Source organism: Anser anser, assembly GCF_964211835.1.
Source record: "Anser anser genome assembly, chromosome: 1".
In the NCBI taxonomy this organism is placed as follows: Eukaryota; Metazoa; Chordata; class Aves; order Anseriformes; family Anatidae; genus Anser; species Anser anser.
Genome location: NC_139720.1, coordinates 28,844,541 through 28,865,297, shown reverse-complemented (window position 1 = coordinate 28,865,297; position 20,757 = coordinate 28,844,541). Strand labels below are relative to the sequence as shown.

The 20,757-nt window shown below is 37.5% G+C and overlaps 1 protein-coding gene across 2 annotated transcripts in view; it reads right to left on the bottom strand.

Moving 5' to 3' along the window:
* Positions 1–306: 306 nt before the first annotated feature.
* The window catches only part of PPP1R3A (protein phosphatase 1 regulatory subunit 3A), a 64,135-nt gene continuing 43,684 nt past the window's right edge, over positions 307–20,757 (bottom strand). For both annotated transcript variants that reach the window (XM_083820627.1, XM_083820626.1), the window contains 3 exons: positions 14,966–15,024; positions 14,719–14,855; positions 307–12,484 (listed from right to left, as the gene is read on the bottom strand). In XM_083820627.1, the coding sequence (XP_083676753.1) occupies positions 9,932–12,484; positions 14,719–14,855; positions 14,966–15,024 (2,749 nt within the window). In that variant the 3' untranslated portion in view covers positions 307–9,931. The remainder of the gene's footprint in view (positions 12,485–14,718; positions 14,856–14,965; positions 15,025–20,757) is intronic.

The following is a 20,757-nucleotide window of genomic DNA, read 5'->3' as shown; positions in this document are numbered from 1 at the left end:
AAGGAGGTGTTGTCAATACTGTGTAATGACATATGTTATCGCTGTAGAATGTAACAAAATCTGTAGCCAAAATTACCCAAAAAGTAATACAGTGTGATTTGTCAGACCTACCAGTCTACGTCGGGCAACATAGACAATCTCCACAGAACATGTCCTAGGCATGTTGTTTTAAGCATTTTTTCATAAGCACTGTCCAATGCATAGATTTTTATGGGAAAGTTGTTCCACTAATACTTTAAGGGAATTAATTAACAATGTGAAATTTTCGTCAACTTCTTGAGCTACAGAATGACACAATGCAACCTATAATTTATACTTTTTTATTATTTATATGAATTCAATAAGATTTTATAAGCAAAACCAAGTGAAGAATTTGTCTAAAGTAGTTTTTTTTTATATATATATATATATTCCAGACTGAGATCAGTGAAATAATTTAGTTTGGATGACTTTAAATCCCTCCAGTGACTTTAAGTCTCTCCAGACACCTTAAGCATTACTCAGTCAATTCATGAACTATTTCTTCCTTCCCTCCAAACAGATGTGGGCTAGTTGTCCCATACGTTGAGACAACCAAAAACCACTTTCCCATCTCAGTAGATCAGAGTAACTCTTCACAGGAAGGGCTCACTAGTCACACTGGCAGTGTTTAACAATTTTTGCTCTGCAGGTGAGCAGCCCCATGCTGACCAAGTCTTCATCTATCAGTAATGCACTATTTAAACATACCTACAGTCACAGCACAGCCTCTGCAGGATTCTTCATGCCAAAATTATAGCAGGAATAATATTCTTTGCCATGGATGCTAACTAAAGTGAAAAATATTGTGAAGACAACATGGTAGACACTTGAAGGATTGTATTTTATTTTATTTTTTTTGATGTGGTTAGACAGGTTCTCCCTGAAATCTTGAGCATCTGTAGTACTAGAAGAGCCCCTGTCCTTTTAGAAGAGTAGTTGTTCAATAGAATTGCTGGGCCAGGAGTTCGACTTCACTAGTTTGCAGTCCCTTCTTTTCATATTCTCCATGGCAGAGCTTTATCTGTTTGACTGCCAGCACCAGCCTATTTGGCATCTGTCTGCTTTGGGTCATGATTTGCTTACCAGTAATGTAAAGGTAATAAATTAAATAATCTTTTTATTTTTATTTGCATATGAGTAAAATATTTGTTATATCTTTGAATTAGTATGCCTTTGTGTTCATCAAAAGTATAAAAAGACAAATGCACTAATCGTAAGGTTGAATTGAACGAGAGTACTTGTGGAATATGAAGGTTTAAAAGGACGTAAGTATTAAAGAACAGGGCACTTAATAAGAAAGTTCTCTTAATTATAGTTCTGATACCAAACAGGAGGCAAAATATTGTCAGGAAAGAAACAAGGTAGGTATTGAAGGGGAATTGCAACTTTTTATTACTAACTTATTTAAAAGTAACATTCCAAAGCTCTATTCCAAAATACTATGTCTTCTCATGCACTGAAGAGGCTGAATAATGTTAGCCTATATTCTATAAAGGTCTCAAGTGCTTAAAACAAGAACTAGGTGCAATTTAGTTATGTTAATCCAAAATCATTATTTAATGGCTCATGGCGGCTTTTGACTGTGAAGCAGGATCCACAGTCTGCCCTGGTCAACCCTGTTAGGAGACCTGACATATACCTGATGTCTCTTCCTCCCTGTGACGTTGGAGAAGGAAATACAGATGTGCAAGGAGTGGTGGGGCAGCCCAGTGCCCCACCTGAAGTTCAGAGCAGGGAGTTCACAGGGGGTAAGACTGCAGAGTATTGATATCTTGGTATCAGTGGGAAAGATATCTTCCCTACTGTGTCCACTCACCTGTGGCTTCTATCTGTTTCAGAATTTGTCTAGACTCACCAGATGACTTTCTTTTCAAAACTAGAAATGAAACTATACTCAGATTTCTAAGATGTCATTCGGAAGTGCTTAATTTTTCATTGCATTGCATAGAGAACACAAAGGTCTTATACAGACACCTGGGGTTTCACTCCTGGTTGGTAGCCACCTGAGCCCTTTCCTGGGTCCAGCCCTTTGGCCAGTGAAGAAGACTTGCCCACAAAAATATGACTTAAATATTCCACAAATCAAAGAAATATGAAAATTGTGATGTCTTGTACATAGTAAAATGTGTAGCTTTGCATCCCCAAAATAGAACATGGTTTAGCACTGATTTATTAAAATTAGTATTAACGAGATTACAGTTGTCATTAATTTATAACCTGTGTTTAATGAATTTGTAAGTTCTTTACGTTTGTAGAAGTAAAAGGAAAATACATTTATTACATGGCAAGTCATGCTATTGCTTTATGCAATTTCAGACAACACACTTTTAAAAAAAATCATTATGTTTGCTTCTCACTCGATATATCTATGCTAAAAGATGATGTACAGCTACAGGTGTAAGTCTGTCCAGATCAGCTAGTCTAAAAGGTCGCAGTAGCAGTTCGTAGTGTTGAGTTTCTTGTACTTTATATCTTGCAATGTTTTACAATTTCAAGACAATGAATAGATTATTTAAACATTTCTTTATATCAAATTATATATCATGTAATGAATAAAACAGTGTATTACTGTACTTGAAATTTACCGTGCAAATTAACATAAGATTGAAAACAAGCATCTGTGCTCCAGGACGTAGGTGACTTAAGAGATTGATAATGGTCACATGAGTGGGCGTATGTGAAACATGGAAGCAGAATCCCAGCAAAATGGGCAGTTAGCACGTCCTGGCCACTCCATCCAAATGCTCTGCATTTACGGCAGCCTGTCCCTTTCGCCTGTAAGGCTAACAGAGGCATTGCCTTTACAGCCAGGATCACAGCCTTCATCAATTAGCTGTCTTTTAATGATGTTTTTGTTATTACTAGTATGCTGGAAGTGAAAATGAAAAGGCATGTGTGGTTTTGTGCCCTTTTCCAAAGTGCAGCATGTCTTTGAGAACAGTGATGTGTTGATTGCAAACTCAAACGAACTCAGAAGATAATTTGCCTATTTCTGAACCTCTTGCCTCCTCTGGAACAGTACAGACAAGCTTGTTTGCTTTCTCTCTGTCTCTCTTCCTTTATTCCCTCTGTCCCTGAACCATTCAACAGCCTAGACTATTCAAAGAGGTAAGAAACGTACACAAGAGGCCTCCTACTCTTGCCATCTGTCAGTCATGGATCTTGGTTGATCCATAATACACAGAGGGACAGAAAAGCATATAGCTTGTATGAAGGAGCTTGACCAGGGCTTTTCCCCAAAGAGATCACTGTTGCTGTATTTAAAGATTTCTGTCTGCTTCTAATTGTCCCTGGTTGTCCTGGAATAAAGGAACTTTAATTAGTAAGATGGCTCCTTCACTATCTATCCTTTGGCAGTTCTCATTCCCCCTTCAGAGTTTTTTGGGAAGTATGGCAGTATGGAGCAGTCTTCTGTCTTGGAGAAGACAGTGCCAGGAACACAAGTAGTTGGCAATCTCAGGCCCAGAGAGATTACACTGGTGGAAAGGAGAAGAAATTTCCACCAAAATACTACCGGTATAGAGGCTCATATGAGACTATACATTCTATGATCTACTTGCTGTCAGAGATAAGAGGATATGCAAGCCATGTTCATGCCCTGTGGTCCCTGGGAATCTGAATATCCTTCTGCAGCCAAAGAACAAAAACAAACAAAACAAACAAACAAACAAAAACAAATGAACGAACAAGCAAACAAAAAAAAAAAGAAAAGAGGGGGAAAAAAAGAAAATCCTAGGTGGCTCGAACTTTACAAGGCCACACAGGAAGTGCAGAAGCTTAATTATTTAAGACATTTTTGTTTCTTATAGTCTGATGTGTACCATGTGCTCCTTGTTTACTGCTAATACCCATAGGTTCTTGTCATTGGGGACTAAGCTGAGAAAAAGGCTACAAGGTAAGTTTCCCACTCCAGCTCAGCTGGCAGCAGTCCCTTCATGGAGGGCTACAGCATCCTGAGAAGGAGTCTTTTCTTCTGGTCCTCAGAGCCATTTTCTGATCTTAAATCACTGAATATTAACTTCAAGGGCAAGATATACTCCACTGCAATGCTATTAAGTAGTAACTGATAACAGTTACTGAAAGAAGTTAGCATATACTTTCATTTTTAGTACTTTAATCTATATAGCTAATACCATATTTATCTGTCCAACCTACTCAGAACTTATTAAACTCTCATGTTTTTAAAGAGGCTGTTCAGAAACTTTACAGTTATCCATTCTGTTTATTATTTCTTCTTCACTCACCCATGAAATCTAGTTCTCACCTTTCCACCCACTTGTCCTAGTGCCACCTACACATATGCACACACATACCTTGTATGTACCACCAAGTTATACATACCTCACTCATTAAATGACTCAACTCACCTACTTCATGTCTATTCAGAACTCAGAAACTAACAGTTCCCTTCAGCCTACCCACCCTGTTTCACACATATTGTCTTCACTCAGACGTATATCTGAGCTTTTAGTTTTGGTCTGAAATTCCCCCCCTATACCCAAAGACCAGAACTCTGGACTACCTCAATTCTGAACTCTCAGCAGCTTCAAGACCTCTTAGGTCAGCAAAGCATCATGAGTTCCCTCATTGTCTATGTATCTCTATGGTTTGCTTTGCAGACAGTGCTTTCAGAAAAAACTACAAGTTTTAGAAAGCTTAGCAGAGATCCACAAAAGGACATAGTTGCCTGAAGATATAATCCTGTGTTGGGATTTAAGAGGAATCCACAAATTCCACTTATCTTTTGAGGCATTTAAGCATTTTACCAGTCAGTTACTTGGTCCAATCAGAGGCCTCACCTTAGAGTACAGATACCAGCTCAAGGTGTTCAAAAAGCACAATGGGTTCAGCCATTGGTGATGTTACCCCATTTTCTATGATACCTTCATGACTAGAACAATTCTCCAGTACTGATTCATGAGGCACTGGTGTAGGCCTGGAAGAGTGATTTTATAATCTGAGGAAGAAGCGGACCTGGCTGAGGATATGTGAAAGTCTTGGTGTCAGTTTTGTACTTATTGTTTATCTTATTAGAATTTCACATAAAATGCTCGAGTTTTTCTTGGAACAAGGATTGTGTCCATATGTTCCCTCTTAGATGAATGTCCTAGTGCATGCTTTAAAGAGTTAAACTTTTCATATCTCCAGTCCCAAGTCTCTGGGATTGTTTTCTGCAAAGTGTTCTGTCTATGAAAGTAGCGGTTTAGGTACCTCACTGCACAAGAAGGCTGCAGGATATGAAACCTGATCTGATAAAAACATTTCCCTGCAGCCCAGAATTAAGTATCTAAACCCTCTGACAGGGCAAAGATGTAAGACCCAGCCCTGCTATCAGGTTCTCCTATTAGATAACTTTGGCTGCTTCCTTTCCAACACAATATTTATTTTGATTCTCATTCGTAGGTTTGATGACTAGAGAGCTTAGATGTTTACTTCAGCAGTGTATATACAACTCAGGTATCAAAAAATTAGTATAGTGACACAGAAGATTACCATACTAACCTTCCTTTATGGACCTAGTTCATATTTTGTCCACCTTATTGTTCATTTTCAATATTACATTGACCTTTAGAAGCCTATAGCTTGTTTGTGCAGCCTATTTAGTGTCAAGACAAAAATTACTGATGGCTAAGAAGCAGCAAGCAATTAACATCAAATATTTTTGAAATTAATGTAGTTTGTTCTCACTATTTCCTAGCAATGTACGTGGATATAGACATTCTTCCCATTCCTTTCCCTGCTGCCCCATATTTCTATTTATGTAAATTCAATAAATTATAGATGCCACAATATGAAAATGTATTTATTTGTTACATGTACAGTTCAGATAATAGTCATGGGACATAATTCTCATGGTATGGGATGTATATACCTCATATACCTGTAGCAATGAAAGCAAGTAATTTTCCACTATATTGTATCAGGGTTGAACTTTTCATGGCCATGGGCCTGTCACATGGGATCATAACTTCTTCCTGTAGTGTAGCCTGAAGAAATAACTAGAAACTACCAGAAATGAAACTATTGACTATAACTATGTTACTGAGGCCTAGTAGGCAAGCAAAATGAATCACAGCAAAAAAAACTACACATCACTTCCCTGAAATAAATAAAAGATGAATATTTTGCCAATGTCATAAAGGTGTTGTTTTCATACTACAAACAAAAGTAAGAGGATTTTTAAAAGATAGCTTATCAAATGACAAATAATAAAAAAAAATAAAAATTAAAAAAAAAAGATAAAATTACTTGCTTTGTTGTTTTAAGTACATAAGTACTTAAAAGTTCAGGCACCTGTGTTCACAGATCAGTCTAGAGTCCTGTTTTGCAATCATAAAGTACGATATGCTGACTAAATATCTTAAATATAGAACATAAAAATCCCATTCCAAATCTGAGAAATGCTAACAGTATTCCACTTGTACGTAGGTGAAATATGCTTATTCTAACATTCAAATATTTACCCTAAATTCCAACTCTGAATGACTGTACGTGTTAAAATGGCAGACCCAGACTAACTTGTTGGACACAGGAATACAGCTATTTTGAGCTAGCTTTCTGTAGAAATTGAAGTAACTTAGCTAAACTTTAGCTAATATTTAGCAACTGGTTTAAATGTATTATGACACATTGTTGAAACCCACTAATTTTTAAAGAATTTCTGTACTAATATATCCTCTCTATTTATCACCTACATTCTTTTCTTCAGGTCATGCTGATTTTCCTGGGCTCTCCAGAATATCTTTCTGCTGTTATCTAGACACTGACTCAATCAAACAACTTTCCTCTACCCATACTCCTGGACCTATCAATTATCCCTGACCTCTTTTATTGCTGTCCAATCAGTTGAGCTGAATCTTTGTCAAACAACCGAATAATTTGGGCTGAAATAAATGAGAAACCACTTTCAACTTCCATACTACAAACAAAGACTACCACACAAAGGTTCCCATAGCTCGAGGGTATCTTGGCTCCCAGGTCAAAGTGCACAAGAGTCCCCAAAGTATGTACTCCTTGGATTCCCCAAGATTCAACAAAAATCACAAGCAGGCTTGTCCACTTCCATGATGGCTGGGCTGCTCAGCTCTGCTTGCAATAAGGCCTGTGTCCCAGGTGTTCAAGGTTATTTAGGTCTCTCAGGCATTTGTAGGTCTGATTTAGATTTTTCTAAAAATCAGATCTTACATATTACAGATCTCTTTTAGGACCAAAGCTCTGAGAAGAAAACTCTCTCAGAATGTGGGCTGCAAATTCTCTAGCCTCAAATGGAAAGCCAATGGTAGCTATAATTTTGGCCAGGGAACCACTTTGAGCTAATTCATTTGAAAAAGTAAGAGCCCACCTATGCATATGGATACTTCCAAGCCCTGGGGACCAGATTCCTCTTAAAAAAGATAGTAGTCTCATCGTCAAAGTACATCCTGACGGGTGGAAGGCATAAATTTGGTAAAACTAAAGATATTCAAACACAGGTTTGAATCCTGCAGTTTAGTAGACTACATTTACCTAACAGGACAGGAACCTGGGTTTTGGTCCTCACTCCGAATTTTCTGAAATTTTTTTAAAATGTTATAGGGTAAATTAGTTTGAGAAAGGCTTTGAACTGGGAACTGAAACTAAGGAGTCTTTCTTCTGGTCTGGTTGTTTTAACTATTAGACTGTGATTTTTCTTGTGTTCTTGGTCTCTCAAGCCCCAGGGGTCTGGTACTTGACTGCTAAGTGACAATTTCCGCATGACAGATGCAGGGTGTTTTCTTCAACTTTTTAACCCTCCAACTGAGAACCTTGATCCTGTCAGAATATATTAGGCACTACCTGAGAGTTCCCAATGTACTGGGAAGTAAAGTAATACCAGAGTTCTCTACCCCAGTGAGGCTTAAATGCTGAACCACTTAGACCAGGGACCTGTCAAACTGCAGAGAGCAACCGCCAAAAGTAAGGGAATGTCATGCTCTTTTAAAAAGTGCCTATGTTCATCATAAAAAGGCTAGATTCTTTCAATGTTTGTGGTCTCCAGGTAAAGAAGAGTTTGAGATCATTATTTTGGATTTACACAGATTCAACCTCAATCCTGCTTTAACTCTAAGCCTAAACTTTTTATTGGATCTAGCTCCTAATACTTATTGAATTAATTTCTTTATCTCAATGAGCATTTGGCTTCTATATGCATTTGAAGATCTAGACTAGTATTACAGACTTCTGCGTACCCCCTCAGTGCCTCCAGCCCATCACTAAAACTCATTTATGGATTGCTATCAAAAGTTGTCAAGGCATCCAGCTGTCAGCGTGCACATCAGCAATAGATCACCCACACATTTGCTCACTCCCACTGAATGCATCATTCCCACAATGCTCCAAAATTTTACCTGCCTTGAGAACAAGAATGTCAAGGTCCCTCCTGTATCAGAGTCTCCTAACATCCTGAAACATGTAAATAAGTTTAAACCAACTTTAAAAGATTTGTTTCAGAGCTAACAACTAAATAACTTGATTATTATGGATCTTCAGCCATGTATTACAACCAAGACTTTCGCAGTCAATGTGATATTTCACACTGGCAATAATTTCACACTGGGAGTATTGAGCCAAGGAGAGGAAAAAAAAAAAAAAGCTTAAAACATCCCTTTCCTTCTTAAATTCTAGGGTTCCAGTAACATTATACAGCCTTGGTGCTTGTTTTAATAAGTTTTTAAATGCCTATCATGGCATTTGTGGCCATCATCTGGCTGTAGTGCAAAATAACCTGTCCATCCTTTCCTTCCAGACAAACTTTGGGCATGACTCCGCATGAGAGACCAGTGATGTTGGAGCAGTGGAGCCTCAGGCATATCTGCAGTAAACAGGAGCCTACAGGATGCCTGCTGTGTGAGGTCTGTCTCTCTGGGCTCTTCTTAGGGCAGACACCAGGTTTTTATGTCTCACCTAAATCACACTAAACACCAGGACTGTTCCCTGAATTTTCTCTTGGTGCATGATTTAGGTAACAAGCCATAGAAAAAAGCAATAAGCCTAATTCAGACATGCTCAACACAGTCATAGCACTCCTTTGTAAAATTTATTTAATGCTTTTTAGATATGCTCAAACAACACTGGTGAAAAAAATATCATTCAAAACATTTGCCTGGCATAACACTCAGTTCAGTGAAATTCTCAATTGTGTTACACAATCTTCATTTACAAATAAAACAAAAATGTTTGTGCAAATGCATGAATGGTAAGAGGCCTCTGGCTGTGACCTTCTATCTCTTCAGGGTGGAAATGTGTCCATTTCTCTACACAGGTATATCCAGAAAGTTGCATGATGTAACTAAAGTCTAACTTTACATTTTTCAAACAGGGGTATCACTGTAGCACTAAGTCAAAACAATTAAATAAAAATCTGGGAGAAGAAAATAACCTATCAGCAGATGTCATATTTCTTAGAGTATTGCTTAATTACACTAACAGATTATCAACTGCAATAACAGTACCAAAATACTGAGTTAGTTATTACACCTTTTCCTGTGTTATGTACTACACAAAACCTTAGGAAAAAAAAATCACAGAAAAAATATGAAGCTTTACTGCAAAAGAAATTAATGCAAGAAAATGGTGTTTTTAAGTACTAAAGAGATATGAAGCATTGCCTTTTCATAGCCTGCTAAGGAGCAACAGCTGTACTTCATTTTAACTTGACGTGCTTCAGATCTCATATTCATATAGGTATTTAATGATCCAAACATAATGGTCCTATATAGTATAATTACTTATATGAAGGCTCAACTTCATATGTAATCTTTTTAAAAAGATGCTTCAGTGGAAACCTTGCTTTGGTTCTAACAATGAATAAGCTCTTTAATAGTGAAAATGTTTTGGAGGAGTTGGAGACTATTGACTATGGATCCTGAGCACAGCTGACAATCAAAGAATGTTATTCCTTCTTGACAGACTCCTTGCTTCTTCCTCCTTCCCAGTATAACCAATACAAGGAGAACAGGTAGAGTGCAAGACAAACCATCAAATCATAGTGATAGAGCGTTGCAGCAAACACAAGAAAGAAGAAGAAATAAAAGATTTTGCAACCAATATGTTTTAAACCTGGAGATTCACTAGGCAGCATATGTGCTTCACTTTTCTGGTCAGAAATATCTGCAGAATGAGAAATATGCTGCTTTTCATTCTGTGAGTCATCAAGCCAATTTAGTGTTTTCCCCTCAGTTATTAAACGGTCAGAATCAGAGCCCTTCCTGCCAACTTCTTTGGTAGGCTCACTAATTGAAATTTCTGGCCTCAATGACTTCTCTTGTTTGAATTCTGCTTGATGGAAACATTGACCTATATTCTTCCCTCTTTCTTCCCTAGAAATGGCTGTGTCTGAAGTGGAAGGTACTTCTTTTCTTCCAGCTTCAGGAGAGAGGTTTTTGTTAATACATGTCATTTCATTTGGTAGACTTAAATCACATCCTGACTCAGCAAAAACCTTTTCAATGACTTTGAAATCAGAGTGAATATATGGATGGTCCTTGTCTCCTGCCACAGTGGACCCTTCAGAAGATGCCACTGAAGAGCTTTTATAGTGGTAATTGGGCATAGTGTTTGTACCAGAAGGTGACATTTTTGTTTCAGCTTTAGCGTGCAGATAGGAAGGTGTTCCAAGGTAGCTTTCTTCCCTATAGAACTCTTCCACTTCCTCTCCGTATAGGTGCTTTTGGGTGCTCAAGGAACATTTAGATACTTCTTCTGAATATAAACCCTGCCCCAAGCCATCTTTCTTTCCCATAGCAGAAGCCTTTATGGCTTCTCCTACAGGTAGAATATTGCCAATGTCTGATTTTGCTTTGGCACGTTTTTCCCTGCTATTGCATACAGACATCATTTCTCTTTGCAGTGTTTCATGTACGCGTGCATTATAAATATCTAAAACTGATTCCTTTTCAAATTCGGTGTCATATAATACACCCACTGTGTTGAGTTGACAAAGAGCATAATGTGAACCATCATTTCTCCCTTCATGTGTATCAAACGCTGTTTCCTTTTCCTCTGTGGGCCTGTCACTTAGTGCAGTCTCTTGAGGTAGCTTAGCAATTACTGCTTTTTCACTGGCAGACATTTTTTCTGGAGCACTTTCTGATGTTGTTTTAATTATATAAGCTGTACCTGCCTCTGCTTTCCCTGTAATACCATGCTCAGAGACAGGAGACTTTTCACAACTCTCTGTCTCTTGGCAGGTAAACAGCTCTTTTGTGTAAGCTGTACTCTGAGACCTTGCATCACCCCCCGCGTCCCACCGAACCCCACTATCTGCTCGTTTCCATGCCTGTTCTGTGGCATTTGCTTCACTTTCCTTCCCTATCAGTCTTCCCTTATTTCTGTTGTCTGACTTTCCTCTGTCTTTTAACCTTGTGAATCCTCTGTGTTCCTGAGTGTCTTCAGCTCTGCTTTCATCCCCCGGGGAGCAAGCCCTGGGATCTGCTTGTTCAGGCCCGGGTGCATGCTTGTTGTCTTCAGCAGGCAGGGACGATGTGTTGAAGGTTTTAGTAGTATGTTTTCTCTGTGATTTGAAAAATTTGGGTGCTTCCTCCTCTCCGATTAGTGCTAAGTCTGCTACTTCGATGACTTTCTTCTCCTTCTCTGTATCAGTGCTATAGTTCTTTTCTGACATTTCACCAGCTCCTTTTGTGTGTGTGTATTGGCTTTTTGTGGAATCTATTGAGACATCAGCATTTGCAGAAGTGTCGGCATATAAATCTCCTTTTAAATGTACCCGAACTTTGCTTTCAATCATCTTGATTTTTCCTTCATTTTTGTCAGTGGCTGACAACAATGAATCCAGAGTTTGGTGAGTCGTTTGCAGCGCCTGGTGCTCTGGAGCTGGATTAGCATTGCCATCCAGCGTTTCTGTTATGCACGTATTTAATTGCATGGATTCATCATGCACTGAAGAAATGGTTTCTGGTCTCATTTCACAGGCCTCTTTCGAGGTATCAGCAGCATCCTCACTGATGAATAACCTCTCCATCATCTTACTTCCTGAGGCACTATCTGTTTCACCTCTTGAAATATCTGTGTGGCTCTTTCCTTGTCGGCTTGAGATGGTAGCCACAATATCAATAGCCTCATTCTGCTCTGTTCCAGGAAAATATTTTGCTGATGAAAGGGAATCACTGGTACCAGTATGATCCCAAGACTGCTTGCTGCTGTTTGCCGAGCCAGCAGTGACTTCCTTTCCTAATGGCTGACTATTATAATCTCTTATGGAATACTTGGCATTATCTTTTAATTCTTTTCCTATCTCTTGTGAAGTATTTTCAGATGAGGAACCGATAGGCACAGGGTGCCTCAGCAAGTCACTGCTTCTTTCTCTACAGGTTAGCTTTTTCTCCAATCTTTCAGTTTCACTTGGAAAATTAACTGGTTCTGTTGTGTCTAAATTCCTTTCATCTCTGGTAGAGGTACCTTTAGCTCCTGTGAAGTGCTGATTTAGCTGAAACAATAGAATAGAAAAGAATGATCAAAAAGCGCTTTACAAAAATATGCCAAATGAATGAGGCAGGATTTTATTATTGAAAGTTTTGTTTTCAGTAAAAAAGCTTTTATGGAACATGTTCCAAACTGTTTGCAAAATTTGCATTGTATGTATTTTTTAACATAGGTAATGAGCTTTATGGTGGTGTTGAAAGGAGCAGGAAATAAAATAGAATTCAGAACCCTCTCTCTTTATTCATGAGTTCAGTAAGCTGCTAGTGCATTTTATACAAATTAAATCTGAAGAGAATATTCCCTTAAAGGGAAGCTAATTCATTCTCTGCACATTCGGTTCTAGGTTTGGAGAGAGGGAGGCATTGGAGGGGGGAGGACTGGTGCTTAAATGAGGGCATTGATACAGTACATCAAAGCCTGGTAATGTACAGTATTGTCCAGTAAAACAAAGACATATTTCACACTGACAAATACTGTAAGGATTATCTTTGCTTCATTTCTCTCAGGGACCATTTTATAGGCTTCAACCAGACTGTTTTTAGACAATCTAGTAAGACATGAGTTGGAAATGAGATTAGCAAAGTAAAAGGCCAGAAACTAATCACTCTCCCTCCCAGCTTCCAAATACCATATTGTATTATTCAGCTATGCCTGCTTGTCATTGCACTCTCTCCTCACTTTAGCATAGTCACAGTGATAGCACTAGCTGATCAATTAGAGGCTAGCTTCTTGGGCACCCCTTTATGCATTTGCACTTGCTGTAGATACCCCCATTACAGTTTCTCTTATTAATATGTTTTCTGCAAAGCCTCTGCAAACTATTAATAGTAAAACGTCACTCAAAGAAAAGTGAGGGAGCTAATGTCTCTGCAAATTCTGTTTTAATGACCCTCTGCCAACCGGTGCTCAAGTGTATTTGAGTTCTTCGGTGATGCCAACTGTCAGGATTTAACAGTGAGATGCCTGTGTTTTTTTCCCCTCTTCATAACTGACATTTGCATGATCTCAATAATTATATGCAAATCTTACGATTTCCCCTTCTTCTCACATAAGGCTCATGTTACTTGTCAACTGCACAGCTGTCTTGTGAGCCAATGCCTGTGCGTTTCAAAGATTTGGTTGTATTTCCATCTATTATAAGCCTTCATTGTTTAATTCATTAAAGAGCGCATAGTGCAAATTAACATCTAAATTATAGCTCCCCCTTCATTTATTGTACAGACAATCCTGGCAATTGATAAACAAACGGTTATATTTGATCCTGCTTTTTGTAACAGAGTGGACTGAGAACAACAAGGGATTTTAGAGGTCCTCCTTTTTTATGTTTCATCAGAAAAGAAAAAGAGAGAGAGAGAGAGAGAGAAAGATTGACTTTCAGGCAGTGAAATGTCCCACAATAGGCAACAATTTGGAACTTTTTTTTTGAGAAAAGGCAAGAAAAATATATTCATATAAGACAAATTTATTCTCTATATATCAATAAGGAAAAAAAAAAAGGATGGTTCTCATCTTCCTCTCCTGATTCAACATTCACATTTTCACAGGTGATAGCTATTATAATCTATGATTATGAATCTATGCACCCAAATGATATGAGCTGAGAACAGACACTGAGAATAATAGATTGCTGTATGTCTCATTTATTGCCATTTTTTTCTTTCGTACTGAAAAATGCAAGCCAAACTACACACATGCACACACACAAATCCAAATAGATTGAATGTTCACTGAGTGTGAAATTTATTATAACAAATTTAATGCCAAATACTGATATAGAAAAATCTGTTATATAAAATATATATATATGTATTTTGTTCATATAGCACATTACATAGATATCTGTTGAAAAAAAATAAAAGGCTAACGGTACCATAAATAAAAGAATTATACCAAGTATAAAGCATTTATGTAAGAATATACCCATCCTAGAGACTAGGATGAGAGATCTTTGAAATATTAGTTGTCTAATTCCTTCAAACTGTCACTTAGAGCCTCTGGTAAAGAAGTAAAAGGGAGAAGTCATTAATTTAAGACCAGAAAAAGTTGATGCACTATGCTGAAATCAAAGCACCTTCTATTGTTGAATCAGTTAGAGATTCAATGAAAGTACAGACCAAGGCTTTACATTTGTAAATTAGTACATCAGTCAGCTCTGTTAAAAGGGGGCATTTCACCAGCTTTGAAGAGTAAATGGATTCATATCATTTAAAACTGTAGATATAATTGTATAACACTTACCAGCAACTCTAATTCTTTTTCATCATCTTCATGATCACCCTGGTTGTATTCTGCATTTTTATCTTTTATATTTTCATTAGCTCGTTCAGTCTCTTTGTCTTCTGCTTGCGAATAAACAATCTCTGGGATGTTTTTGTCTGAAGAGTTAACAAAAACATACTTGAATAATTTCCATGGGATTGTTTGTTACAGTATGTTTTTAATTAACAAGAGCAGTAAGGAAAACTAATTAAACCAGGTGTTGTACCTGAAGTCCTTGAATTATTCCATGTGTCATCATCAGATGTTGCCAATATTTCTTCTTTGCTGTTAAACAAAAATAAACTTCTTGTGTTATTCTGTACAAAAAATTTGTTCTAATTCCTCTTAGACTCAGCTATAAAGACAGATGGTTAATTACACAATATTTTGAAAGCTGTTTGAAATTCTGAAGATAACTGCTTTATCAAATGTAGCTTTTTTGAATGACCTGATATTAAGTCTTGGTCAAAGAAAGAATTGGTCAAGAAAATGAAAATGCGTTGACCTTCAGATTACATTGCAAAGCTGATGGGTTTTCCCAGGCCTTTTCTGAGAAAGCAGCACAAAGGTGATTAGATGGGTCAGTGACAGGAGAGAGTACCTTTGGGGTCAGACAAGGGTCTGGAAGGATGTATGTGCTTAGGAGACCGGGCCTCTCTCTTGCTTATATTTTTCAAATATTTGTATACAGAGATTTCTGGAAAAAAGACATCTTTTTTTACCTGAAATAAATCAAAAGATTCTCCCTGCATGCATGCAGTATAAATCCTGTTGCTAAGCTATGGCTGGCCGATAGGAATGAATTCTGCTTCCCTGCAGCTGGTGCAATTTTTTCTGTTGCTTTGCTGGCTGTGAAAACAAAGGCCAGGTCCAACACGACAAACACCTACAGAGAGATGCTGAGTGCCTGCAGTCCTCATCAATATCAATGCAAAGTGATAGCAGTTGGAATTGTGTGCTTATAGGGATGTAACCTTTAGTATAACGGGGGGAAAATCTAAAAAGAATGTCACTTATGTAAAATGTAAATTATTATATCATTTCTAATGCTTTCTTTACGAGGTAGATTTTTTTTTCCTGCAGGTCTTAATTTATACATTTTTCAACCAGTCGTCCACCTGTGTTACTGAAAATTACTTTCTAATTTTCAAATATTAATCTTTTCCCTTTCTATTTTATTCTAGGTTCTTTCATTCAAATTGATATAACATTAACTCTGCCACCTAAAATGCTTAATTCAGAAGGAGGTTTCTAAATTTATACTTCATTAAAAGAACCTAGACATCAGCTGTCACCAACTTTTTAAAATACAGCCTTTCCAGGGATTGCCAGACAGAAGCAGACAGAATATCCTTCCAGTTTAGCATCTGATCTCTGATACTGGTCACCATCAGGTACTTCAGGGGAAGATGTAAAGTTCTTGTAGGAAAAGACATGGGATAATCTGCATTGCCCTATTAAATGTCCTCTTGGGTTTTTGTTGTTAGAGGTTGTCCTTGAGGCACAAGATTTAACACTCTTTCAACAGTTCTTTTTCACCATTAATTGCGATAATACTGAATATTCTTGATATTCATATGAATGTCATGTCATTTTTGAGTTCTGCTATATGCATAGCCTCCGCATATTTCTCATTCTCCTACTCACACCAAGTTGTACTTTCCTCTGCCAACAGTTGCTATAATCAGAATAATCTGCATTTCTTCCTGAAAAGGCTGGCAGAGCAAGGCCTTTATTTTCAGGAAATCTGTGGGGTTTTTAAGGTAAAGCATCACTCCTTATTATTTATTCGTCATTATTTTTTGTGATATTCAAATGCTTCTCTTAGTGTTACACCTAGTCCCCAGTTTCATTCTGCCTCTTTGCATCTTTTTCAGCCACCTGTCTCCATAAGCCTAGACAGTGAGCAAGTTGGGGGTTGACCATGAGATAGACTCATACAAGAGCTTACGTACTAATGGTCTATCTACAAAAGCAAAATTAGGGGCCAAAACTCTGTATAACACGTGAGCTGAGTTAGTCACCCAAAAATAATGATCCTGAACCACATGGACTCAGCAGAGAACCACTTATTATTGTCTGGTGTTAAAAAAAAAAAAAAAAAAAAGGTTTTTCAAAGTCTTTGTTTGAATACAACTGGCCTCATGCGGCTTTCAGCTATGTAGACGTAACTCTCAGGAAGTAGGGATGGCATCTTTTTCTGCTAGAAAGGGCCCTCACTTGTTCCTTAGAGAAATGGAGTTTGACCCACTCTTGTCCTTCAAGAAGCACTCCCAGAAGAAGGGATTCCCCTATCTGATGTAATAGCCTACTGGCAGCTGGAGCTTACATACAAGATGCAGTGGTACATTCAGCTTCTATCACAGCCTGAGGAGATTAAAAAACACACTGCATACACATCCAAAAAGTACCCAAACTACCAGGGTGTAGACCATTTTGTGAAAAACTGGAGGGCGGATTTGTTTGTTTTTGTTTAAAAAAAAAAAATCTGTGTAAATATAGACACGGTCTTTGAATAAGGTTGTTAAAAAGGAGCACCTCTTTTCTGAACATTTAAATGTATAAGAATAAAGCTGCTTGAAGCTGTATGCTTATAGACATGCTAGAATGGGTTTTACCTCATCTAGCCTTAATTTTCTAAGCACCTGTGTTCAGGCAATTGTGTACTTTACCCATATCATCACTGATGAGAGACTAACACTTCTGAGGAGAGATTCTTTCCCTCTATCTTGGACATCACCAGTGAGATTGTGAGAAATAAAGTTGTGTTTTTGCAATAGAAGGTGTTTTTGCAGTGTAAAATTCCACTAACCTTGCATATTCAAAAGTGATTGTGCAGGCATGACAGTAGCATAGCAGCGGGGAGTATGTTAAGAAGATAAGGGGAAGGTCCCACTGTCCCAAAATAAGGAGGATAGCTAAGAAAAACAGGATGAGCAGTGCAAAATCAGTAAAAATAAAAATCACAGGCCCTCTAGTCACGAGAGAAGAAGGAACAAAAGAGGAAAAGGAGAAAATAACGGTTGGTCAGATAAAATTGTACATATATGGTATGGGTGTTGAGTATGTTGTAAACCTGTAGTACTCAGCCAATGAGGAAACGGGAGAAATCAGGTGTCGGGTAATAGGAATATAAGGTTATGATAAACTTTTACCATGTGCTCCTGCTTGCAGGACGCCTGCCATTGCAATCATGAATAAAATAGCTTCACAGAAGACCCTGTCTGAAAAAATTATTGAAATTTTTCTCACAAGATGAAGAGAAATATCCTTTGAAGGAGCTTTTCTGCCTCTGGAAAAGACTACAGTGACTGACTTAGGCTGGAACCATATGTTTTAGGTAACAAAAATTAGCTGAAGTGAATCCCACAATGTGACTTCAAATTCAAACCAGAACATAGCTAATGAGTTTTAGCAGCTGGGGCTGTACCATACCATGTGTGACCTGAGCAACCCAGTTTTTCTTCTGTTGTGACTAGAGCTGTATTTGTCCTTAACTCTTATTCTGGTAGCATATAGAGCCCTGGACCACAAGTTTCTTTTCATAGCTGCAATAAAGGTAATAAATATCAACAATAATACAGCCTTACAGCCTGGATCCACAGCAAAAGATGCACCACTTCAGGACTTCTAACATGACTTGTTTCTAACTAACCTGCTTGTTGCATTGAATTTTATAAAGATTGTAAGTTTGTAGCCCATAATTTGTACACCGCTGTCCTGCCACTGCCTGGCTGAAGGGAAATTCAGTGGAGGAAATTCAATATTTTCTTTATTTTACTTCTAGATCAGAAATATCTATCTTCAGGTAATGAATTGTAGTGGGAAATCTGAAATTATCCTAAATTGAGGATGTTAACACTACTGTCTTTGAGGATCACAATGCACATAAAACAATAGCAATTTAACAGCACTTCTTTAATCTAAGAAGTTGTATGAAGATGTTGAGTCTACAGGGTGGTATAATCACAGAACAATCTCAGAAATGTATGTACACCTTAAAGAGAGAAATATTTCCCCAAAGCCCATAAATATTAGCCCCTTTAACAAGCAGTGACAGTTAGATGGGATAAAATCTCTACTACCAAATATTTAATCATTTGACAATAATGCTTTTCAAGAGTGTCCTTTCCCCTTGTTTTTTTATGAAAGATGTTTGTTTAGTTACAGTTTTTTCTCTGTATTTTTCAAAATGCACCTAGCTCACTATAAGAATTCCATGAGCAGATTTTTTTTTTCTTAATTGTAATAATTCATCTGTTATTTTCTAAGTTAATTATTTCACTGTGGTTTGGGAGGATCTAAATGTACGTACATTGTGTATTGAGAGACACAAAATTTGTGTTCAGTTTTAAAATCTTTATTTTTATTTTTAAGTGAAACCAGATATTCTGATAAAAAATTCAGGCTAGATAAAATAATGATATCAGCCAATGCAGTTCCCCTCCAAAATAAATACCTTTGTACCTGTAGAAGCTCAGTTGCTTTTTCTCCTTCAGGTGAATGGAGTACATCTTCATAAAGTATATCAGGAACTTAAGAATTTCTACCAGCTTCAAAAAATACTTATGCTCATATGATTCATTCTTGATGGAACTACCATTCACTTGGACTGAGTGATAAAAAGAAAGCAGGAATGAGAATAGGTTATCACTATAATTTCGCATTTAGAGAGAACAAATGAAAAGATCAGGGCCTAGTTAGTAGGACTGAGAGGACTGAAAAGTTGATGGACATTATGAAAAGTTATGGACATTATGTGGAGTTCAGAAATCTCAAAGTTGCTCTGTTTGCATCCCAAACAGACAAAAATATAAACTTGAACCATAAAGATGATCACCTAAAGATGTGAAGATTAGGTAGAGAATGTATGAGTGAATGGGGGAAAAAAAATAGTTAATAAAAAGCATTGTTTTGACTTCAGAAGGGGTTGGGATACAGTAGGATACATCAAGGCTTTGGAATTGGCCTTTTTGAGTCAAATAGGATTTTTTTTTAGAAGTAAGTTTTGATCAAGATTTCAGATAATCGATGTATAACTCCCCAATCAAAAGACTTCTCTGAAAATTTTCTACCCCACTGCTGCTAATGGGGCAGAACCTCATTCAGAAGAACATGATGATTAGGGTATAATTGATGGGAACACAGACTTAGAAAAATGATATTATTTAATTCAGTCTGGGAGCAGAACTTGTTTAGATATGTTCCAATTAAGAGAAGTAGATAATCCCCAACCCCAAATACTGACAGACCCAAAAGAGGAAAAAACGCAGAAGTTGAAATTCTTTGCTACTCAAATCCATCAGACTGGTACTGATACTATTGTAACAGTATTGGAAGACTAGGAAAAGTATTAGCTATATTAAGGAAAAAGGAGAGAAGTAGTGTCTGGGCAACTACAGGCCCAGGTATCTCCAAAAAGTTTTCACAATAGACTTAGAATAAAACTTAAAAGGAGAGAATAAATACAGATAAATGGCAAATGACATAAAAATGACAGACTCACCTGATAATATCTGTCTTTGATAAGATTACTGTATTTCCCTTGTCTAAAAATCAGTTATCTGATCTATCTGGACTTCATTAAAGCATTTGTTATGCAGCCACATGGGAAATTTATTAATTAAACTGGAGAGGAGGGAGATCAGAGCAGGAGCTCAGAGGTGGGAGAGAGGCTTGATGCCAAGCAGGGCCCTGCAAGACAGGCTGTGCCGAGCTGGCAGACATCACCCTGGAATTCGAGAGGACCAGCCGTGTGATCACTCAGTCATTTTATTACAGACCACGGCACAAAAAGTCAAAGTTAAATTAAATCTGTGGCAGATAGGAAGTTGGGAGACGTCACCAACACAGAGGAGGATTGAAAGAAATGGGTGGCCTGGAGGATAAGAATAATAGATATGGGATGCAATTCAAAATTATAAAGTGCTGGGTTATACATTTAGGGACTAGAAAGAGTTTCTGCTACAAAATGAGAGTTCACAAATCGGAAGAAACAGACGAATAAGAAAAATCTGA